At 36.6% G+C, this 9094-nt stretch overlaps 1 protein-coding gene across 1 annotated transcript; it reads left to right on the forward strand.

The window, feature by feature from the left end:
• The first annotated feature begins 7467 nt into the window (after positions 1-7467).
• Positions 7468-8454, forward strand: LOC110142043 (olfactory receptor 52K2-like). Its single transcript, XM_020901054.2, has one exon. It carries the CDS (start codon positions 7468-7470, stop codon positions 8452-8454), a length of 987 nt encoding a protein of 328 aa, XP_020756713.2.
• The last annotated feature ends 640 nt before the right edge of the window (positions 8455-9094 follow it).

The following is a 9094-nucleotide window of genomic DNA, read 5'->3' on the forward strand; positions in this document are numbered from 1 at the left end:
TTGTCGTTGGATCAATAAAAGAAATGGTTCAAGAATAAGTGAAAGTACAAGAGATTATGTAAGAATTGCTCCTACTCCAACAAGCTGAAATATATTTGCCACAGTGAAAGGTCTTTTATTTACTAGATGTCTATAAATTCTAAAATTTCTAACTCAACAGGTCATTTTAGCTTTTTCATGATTAAAATTGGAGAAGAGATTGATGTCTTCCTGTGTCTTTTGGAGGATAATTACAGAGACTTAATAATAAAGAAAGGGTAAAAAGATAAGTAAACTAGTTAGGCTGCCAGGGTTCAAGTCCAATATCATGTGCCTGGCTAATTTTGCTGCTATTTAATTCTTCACTTCAGTTTCCTGATGTTTAAAAATGAAAATTAATAGAACCTACTTCATATGATTGTATGATGATCAAATGAGGCATGTAAAGAAGATCAGTGAAGTGGCACAGAGAAAACATTCTGTATGTTGTTTTTATCCTTCACCAGTGAGTGATTGTAATTGCTTATATTCTCTACTTTTTGTTTGTTTAAAATGTTTTAGGAAATACCCAATATATCTTATTTAATATGTCTGCAAATGTATATTTGTATTTTTTATATTTATATAATGAATATGTTTGATTCTGTTCCCTGTTAGCCAAATTTTTGCTAAATATCTTGAGAAAAAATATATATTTTTTAAATTTTCTCTGATGTATGTTGCTTAATATTATATCATATGTTGAAGGCCTTACTAAAGTCCTGAAGAATAATATAATGTTATTGGAGTACAATAGAATAGTTATGAGAACATAGCAGTTGCTTTTCATTTCTTCTTTTGATACAGTCATTTAGTCATTCATTCATTCATTTGTAAAATGTGTTCAGTAAATGCCTTTTTAATTGGATTAGATTTATATGGACTAATTTTTGCAACACTGAGACTTATTCTTCCATCATTAATAAGTAATACTCTTTTTTTCTCTTTTACTTGAATAAATTTGCATGAAGAATCCATAATTAAGAATACATAATTAAGTTATTTAGAATCTTTTGATACCAAATGTATTTGGCAAGCATTATAAACTACCTCACTCATCTGTGAATACAGGGTTTCTACAGTTTTCTCTGATTGCTCAGGGCATCCTTTTTCTTGTTTTATCATATGAATTAAGGAGATAGGATCAAATTAGGGTGCTATCAACTAAATTATAATGACAACAAGCTCTATTTTGTTTTATAGCACTTACATATTCTCATGTATGCTATTTTTTCTCAAATACCTTTTCTGTGAAATATCATTGTTATAACATTCCCACTCCTATTTATAGAACAGCTCATTGTACAACTGAAAGAAGCCTTCTTATGTTTCTCTTTGTTAATGTTTATTTTTATGTTAATACTAAGGAAAAGTACATAAAGATTGATCTATCTTTCTATCAACATCAATGCTCATGTTTTTAGAGTTAGTATGGGGTGTAACTAAAAGACAATTCACTGGTAGCTTGTGTGTTAAAATTTACGGAAAATAAAATTTATCATTTTAACTATTTTAAAGTGTAGAGTTCAATGGCATTAGTACAATCTGTTGAGTAAAAAATGATGTACAACTTGAGAGTTGTGAGTTAAGCTTTATTTGGGGCAAAATGAGGACTGCAGCCCTGGGAGGCAGCACCTCAGATAGCTCTGAGAGACTGCTCCAAAAAAGCAGTGGGGGAAAGTCAATATATAAGGTTTTGGTGAAGGGAGTGTTCAATACTGTTAGGCACTTGTTGTACAGAAGTCTTTCTGCTAGTCACAAGGATCTGATGTCACCATGAAAGGGTTTAGTGCTTTTCTAGACATGAGGAGATGCAAGGATTTAGATCATAAAATCTGTTTCTAAAAACATCCAAGTATCTAAAGACCTGTCCCACCAGATCCCTGGAGAACAGAGTGCCTCACTCCCCCTGAACTCGGAGGGTGTTGAAGGTCAACAGCCACAGTAGCACAAGGTTAAGTCTCTATAGCGGTGGATGGCAAATGCCCTTGTTGTTGTTATTGTTCAGTTGTTGACCAACCTCTTGGCAAGTACCAGTTTGTAGTTGATAATTCATATTGCTGTGCATTCAGCACCACCGTCCTTCTTCAGAGCTTTTTACTTTTCCCCAGTTCAAACTCCACATAGGGGAAAACACTAGCTCCCCATTCCCTCTTCCTCACATTCTCTATTATCATTCTACTACTGTCTCTATGAATTTGGCTACTCTATGTATGTCATGCAAGGAACCATTCAATATTTGTCCTTTTGTGACTGACTATTTCACTTAGCATACTGTCTTCTAAAGGAATATGTGCCACCTAAAAGTTGAAAGTTACATTTTATTTGGCAGGGATGTTAGGACTTGAGCCTGGTAGACAGTATCTCAGGTGACTCTGAGAGAGCTAACTCTGAGGAGGCAGAGGAGGATTCAGGCTATATATAAGTTTGTATCATGGGGCAAGTTAATCTAAATATTAAAAGTTTATTGTTAATTAAGAGAAAACCTCTGGTGGCTCAGATGATAAAGATTTTGTCTGCAATGCAGGAGACCTGGGTTTAATTCTTGGGTTGGGAAAATCCCCTGGAGGAGGAAATAGCAACCCAGTTGTTTGCCTGGGAAATCCCTATAGTCCACAGGGTTGGAAAGAGTTGGACATGATTGAGCGAGTAACACACACAAGAGAAAACCAAATTTCTCATATGAAGAGATTTCGTGATCTTCTACGTATAGGAGGATGCAAGTGCATGGGCTTGCTGAAATAATTTCTTCATATGCACCTAGCTTATCTGGGGCCAATTCTGCTTTCTTTATTGTTCACATACTAATAACTTGTTTACCAGAAGAAATGGCAAATGTGGTGGATGGCCACCTTTCACATCCCTCCAGATCCTCAGGGGAGAAAGTAGCTGATGACTTTCAGATAAGTGGCTTTATTTCACCTGGGTTCAGAAATTTACATTTGGAAAAGACTTGTTACTGCGACAAGGAGGGATGTGAAAGGCAGGATCATGAACTCCTTATTGCAAAATTCAGACAAATTGAACAAAGTAGGCAACACCTCTAGACCATTCAGGTATAACCTAAATAAAATCCCTTATGATTATACAGTGGAAGTGACAAATAGATTCAAGGGATTAGATCTGATAGAGTTCCTGAAGAACTATGGATGGAGGTTCATAACATTGTATAGGAGGCGGTGATCAAAACCATCCCCAAGAAGAAGAAATGCAAAAAGTCAAAACAGTTGTCTAAAGAGGCCTTAAAAATAGCTGAGAAAAAAAGAAAAGTGAAAGGCAAACGAGAAAAGGAAAAATATATCCAACTGAATGCAGAGTGCAAATAATAGCAAGGAGAGATAAGAAAGCCTTCTTAAGTGATCAGTGCAAAAAAAGAGGAAAAAAATAGAATGGGAAAGACAAGAGATCTCTTCAAGAAAATTAGAGATACCAAGGGAACATTTCATGCAAAGATGGGCACAATAAAGGACAGAAATGGTGTGGACCTAATAGAAGCAGAAGATACTAAGATGAGGTGGCAAGAATACACAGAAAAACTATATGAAAAAGATCTTAATGACCCAGATAACCACAATGGTTTGATCACGCACCTAGAACCAGACATCCTGGAATGTAAAGTCAAGTGGGCCATAGGAAGCAACACTATGAACAAAGCTAGTGGATGTGATGGAATTTCAGTTGAGCTATTTCAAATCCTAAAAAATGATGCTGTGAAAGTGCTGCACTCAATATGCCAGCAAATTTGGAAAACTCAGCAGTGGCCACAGGACTGGAAAATGTCAGTTTTCATTCCAATTACAAAGAAAGGCAATGCCAAAGAATGTACAATCTACCACACAATTGCACTAGCAAAGTAATGCTCAAAATTCTTCAAGCTAGGTTTCAACAGTATGTGAATTGAGAACTTACAGATGTTCAAGTTGGATTTAGAAAAAGCAGAGCAACCACATATTAGATTGCTGACATTCATTCAATCATAGAAAAATCAAGAGAATTCCAGAAAAACATCTACTGCTACACTGACTACACTAAAGCCTTTGTCTGTGTGAATCACAACAAACTATGGAAAATTCTTCAAGAGAGAGGAATACAAGACCACCTTATATAAATTATCTGTGATCCTGGGAAGTATAGCTGGTAAAGTTCACCTCTTGCAGGGAGGAAGCCAATTCTAACTCCATGTTTGAGACTGTTTCTTGGACTTGCTTTTCCTTGCTTTAATCATACTTAATAGCTTGCCTCAGAGGACCCTGCCCCTCTGCCTGACTGTAAACTAAAGTGCCTTTGTTCAGCTCATAGAGAGATAATCTGTCCCTGTCCACCTGTGAATATAAGAGATGAGCACACCCCTTCCAAAGGTTGGTCATTCCCTTGGAGATATTTTGGAAGACTAAAGACCCTTGCCCTTTACTTCCCAGCAGCCTCTGCCTCTCCATTCTGTCTTTTGACTTTATTTCTATGTTGCTTTCTCTCTGACTCTACAAAAGAACCTGGCATCCAGACCGCTGACAAGATGGTTATTTTGAGGCGCTAGCCTGCCATCTTTTCAGTCAGCTGGCTCCTCCTTGTCTCAGCACCTTGTCTCTCAGATTCATTGGCCTGTCCTACAGAGAGCAGAGCTAGCTTGGACTCAGTAACACACTGCTCCTGATATTTACAGAACAAAAGAGAAGGATGCAGAGCAACATCTGTAGGAAAGCATATCAAATCTTTGCATAACATTCCAACCAAAACTGAAATAGGGATGCTCTTGTACATGAAAATAATGCATATCTTTTACTTGATCAAATAGATAAGTCTAGGGGGATGCAGGAATAGGAACATGGCTAGGTGATGTCCTGGAGTTTTAATTGTTCTTCAGAGGTAAATCTGATTCAGGTGATTACTTAAGAATATCTGGAGGCATGTGGGGATATTACAGTGATTACCCTGATTAATTCATAAAATTATTCCTCCATGATATCTTCAACTTCTTCTAGCTCTCATCACATAGGTTGTAATTAGTTCACTGCACTTGCGTGTGCTTTAGGTACAATAAATTATCCTATTAGTCCTGTAGTAGAGGCCATATGCTATTGATTTTTAAGCTCAGAGCTCAGGTAACAGTTCAGTTCAATTCAGTTCAGTCACAGTCATGTCTGACTCTTTGCGACCCCATGAAACAAGGAGACCACAAAACTGAATCCCTCCAAGAGACCAAACTGTGCTTGGAGACACTTGGAGAGATTAGTGAAACTGCCTACAACCAGGCAGCATTCTCAGGAGAGGCTCTTTATAGGATATTCCTGTAGGCCTCTGGTCCCCCAGGATAGGAAGTTTAATGGCACCTGCTGTAGATATAGTAAATATGCTGGGACTCAGTCTGAGAAGTGAGATCATCTGATTAGAGGTAAGATAATCAGGTTATAGGCAGGAGAGTTGTGACTTCACAACTTGTGAAGTGGAACTTTCCTCCTTGTGAGGCGGAAAAGACAAGCTCAGTGCTTCTACCATAAGGGAATGCTGGAACCTAGGTTAAAGGTTCTAGGTTAAGTCCTAAGTCCTGAGAACTTAGCCAGTGTGGTTGTCTGAAAGATGGCTCAACTTCTTATTAACAAAAGTAATGTAGAAGGAAATTAAGTTAAATATTTAACCTGTGATAACTTTTGTTAACCTAGCCCTAGTATTTAATCCTGAACTATATTGGTTAAAACCTCATTGTTTTAATGAAACTTTCTTTTATTCAGACTACATAGATGCCTCATATTATATAAGCTCATGATACACTGATACTGGAACCAAAATAATGATTTACCAATTTAAAATTTAGTATTGTTAGAATACCTTTCCAAAATAATCATTCAAGTTTTCAAGATGCATGCTTTCTGGTCAGCTAATATCTGGGAGCCAAAAGTTGTATTTACAATTTTATTTGGTTTATGTGGAATCTAAAAGAAGGGTACAAATGAACTTACCTACAAAATAAAAATAGAGTTACATATATATGTATATTAAAAAACAAACAAACCAACCTTATAGTTACCAGGGAGTCGGGAAGTGAGAGGGATAAATTGGGAGATTGGGATTGATGTATACACACTACTGTATGTAAAATAGGGAACTAAGAAGGACCTACTGTATAGCACAGGGAACTCTACTCCATACTCTGTAATAGCCTATATGGGAAAAGAATCTAAAAAAGAGTGGGTATATGTATGTGTGTGTGTGTGTGTGTGTGTGTGTGTATGCTGCTGCTGCTGCTAAAGTCACTTCAGTCATGTCTGACTCTGTGCAACCCCATAGACGGCAGCCCACCAGGCTCCTCTGTCCCTGGGATTCTCCAGGCAAGAATACTGGAGTGGGTTGCCATTTCCTTCTCCAATGCATGAAAGTGAAAAGTGAAAGGGAAGTCACTCAGTCATGTCCGACTCTTAGTGACCCCATGGACTGCAGCCTACCAGGCTCCTCCATCCATGGGATTTTCCAGGCAAGAGTACTGGAGTGGGGTGCCATTTCTTTCTCCAGTGTGTGTGTGTGTGTGTGTGTGTGTGTGTGTGTGTGTGTGTGTATGTCTATGTCTATAAAATTCACTTTGCTATACAGCAGAAACTAACACAACATTGTAAATCAACTATACTCCAATATATTTTTTTTAATTAAATGTTAAAGAAGTAATGATTTTACTTGGAAAGCAAAAAATCAACATCATGTGTATTGTATGACAAGAATATATTATACATCTTCGGGAAGAATTTGACTTGGTCATTTGCAGTAGAGCACAAACATCTAGTAACCTGAGCACCAATGTTTTCTAGACATAGTCATTTTCTCTATTGGCTTATCTTTGTGAAATAATTTTTTCTAACCATTCAGTTTGGATGATTTTATGAAATCATGAAATTTATCAATTCAGTGACTTGCTTTTCAATATAAGATCATTTTTATTCACATCACTTCATTGCCCCCAGTTGTCCTTTAGTATTTCTCAAGTCTCCTTTTCCTTTTATCTACAAGCCCTATCATTGGGAATGTGGTAAGAAAAGTTAAATATACAAATGTCTGATCTCATCCATGACGGCTGGGCTTTTACTCTTTTGACTGTTTAAAATGGTAGAAAGTTACATCTCCATTTTTACCAATATATCAGTTATTAACACTGTAGTGCTATACTATGATTAAAATGTATCTAGCTAACTGGACACTTCTGAAAAAAAGTCAAGGGAGATAGAAAAAAGGAAAGAGAATACCATTGTACAATTTTTTTTTTGTCTGCCCAAAAGCACAGTTCCATGCATTTGATGAATTGAAATATTGTATTACTGAAGAAATCCTTCAATAACCAGTTGTATGTTACTGGATGTCAGTGTCTTTTCCAACACATAAGAATGAAAAAAAAATGTGTCTTCATGTTTTCGTAATCTTTGTGATTTTTAATTTGGATAGGATCATGGCATACTCATTTTTTGGATAATGCTAGACCACAACAGGAGCAACCTTCAACTTACCACCTTCCTGCTACTTGGCATTCCAGGATTGGAGGATGCCCACCTATGGATCTCCATCCCCTTCTGTCTGGTCTACCTATTGTCACTGATGGGAAATGTTGCTCTTTTATTAATTATCAAGACAGATCGCAAACTGCACGAACCTATGTACTTCTTTCTATGCATGCTGTCAGTTGCTGATTTGATGCTTACTTCTTCTACACTTCCCAAGATACTCAGTCTCTTCTGGTTCAATGACAGAGAGATCTACTTTGAAGCCTGCCTTACTCAAATGTATTTTATCCATTCTCTATCTACTATGGAATCTGGATTTATCTTGGCCATGGCTTTTGACCGATTTGTAGCTATCTGCCACCCCCTAAGACATTCCACTATCTTAACACCTGAAGTGATTGTAGGCTTGGGTTTGCTTATTGTCTTCAGAGGAGCTGTACTTCTCAGTCCACATCCCTTTCTACTGAGATGGCTTTCCTACTGCAAAACTAATGTCATCTCCCATACTTACTGTGAGTTTATGGCCCTGATAAAGCTGGTTTGCTCTGAGACCAGGATTCGTAGAGCCTACAGCGTAATTGTGGCATTCCTGACAGGAGGATTGGATTTCATACCGATCATCTGTTCTTATGTCCTTATTCTTCTCACAGTCTTCAATCTCCCATCCAAAGCTGCCCGCCTCAAGACCTTAAGTACCTGTGTCTCCCATGTATGGGTCATCTTGGTGTTTTATACACCAGCTTTTTTCTCTTTTCTCACTCATAGGTTTGGTCACCACATTGCTCCACCTGTCCACATTTTTATAGCCAATATATACCTTCTTATTCCACCCATGATGAATCCTATTATTTATGGTGTTAAAACCAAAAGAATCAGGGAAGGATTTCTTAAATTTTTAACAATCAAATGTGTTCAACTTTGCAAAGTTTGTGAGTCCCCAGATAATCAACAGAGATAAGGGTTTTATTAAACAGGAAATGTTGAAAATGAATCAGCATTACCTTGAAGTGAAAAACTTCAGCTAAATCTTGGATTCATACAAGCTAGAAAGCTTGATAAGTATATTTAATTCAGTGAGATTAGCAAATATCAAAGATACATAGAAAGTAAAAAACTAAAGCAAAGTGTTTAATTTTTATTATTTTTCTTTCCAAGCTAGTATTTGGTATAGTCTTTGGGACTTGTTAAGCTATGCCAGTTTATATCAAAATAATTTTAATTTTAATCAGGTTCAATATATGTTCTTTTCTTGTATGTACCAGGGTTTTGGTGTCATATCTAAGAAATTTATTGGCTAACTTTGGGTTGTAAAGATTTTCTCCTAAAATTTTTTCCAAAACCTTATGTTGTCTGAGGTGTAAGATTTAGAGTGAGGTTTATCTGTGCTAGAGGAATAAACCTCAGTCTAAATTCTCCTTTATGTAACAAAAGTTTTCTAATATCTACTCTATCCTCCTTAATCAAATATGGTTACATTTAAAAGAATACTTAATACCCAAGTAGTAATATAAATGTAAAACTAGCAACATATATACTTGTGTATGACAACACTAGGTAATATAATAATTAGCCATTTTACCTATGCATAGAATAACTGT

This window comes from Odocoileus virginianus, unplaced genomic scaffold (genome assembly GCF_023699985.2).
Source record: "Odocoileus virginianus isolate 20LAN1187 ecotype Illinois unplaced genomic scaffold, Ovbor_1.2 Unplaced_Contig_30, whole genome shotgun sequence".
Taxonomy (NCBI): Eukaryota; Metazoa; Chordata; class Mammalia; order Artiodactyla; family Cervidae; genus Odocoileus; species Odocoileus virginianus.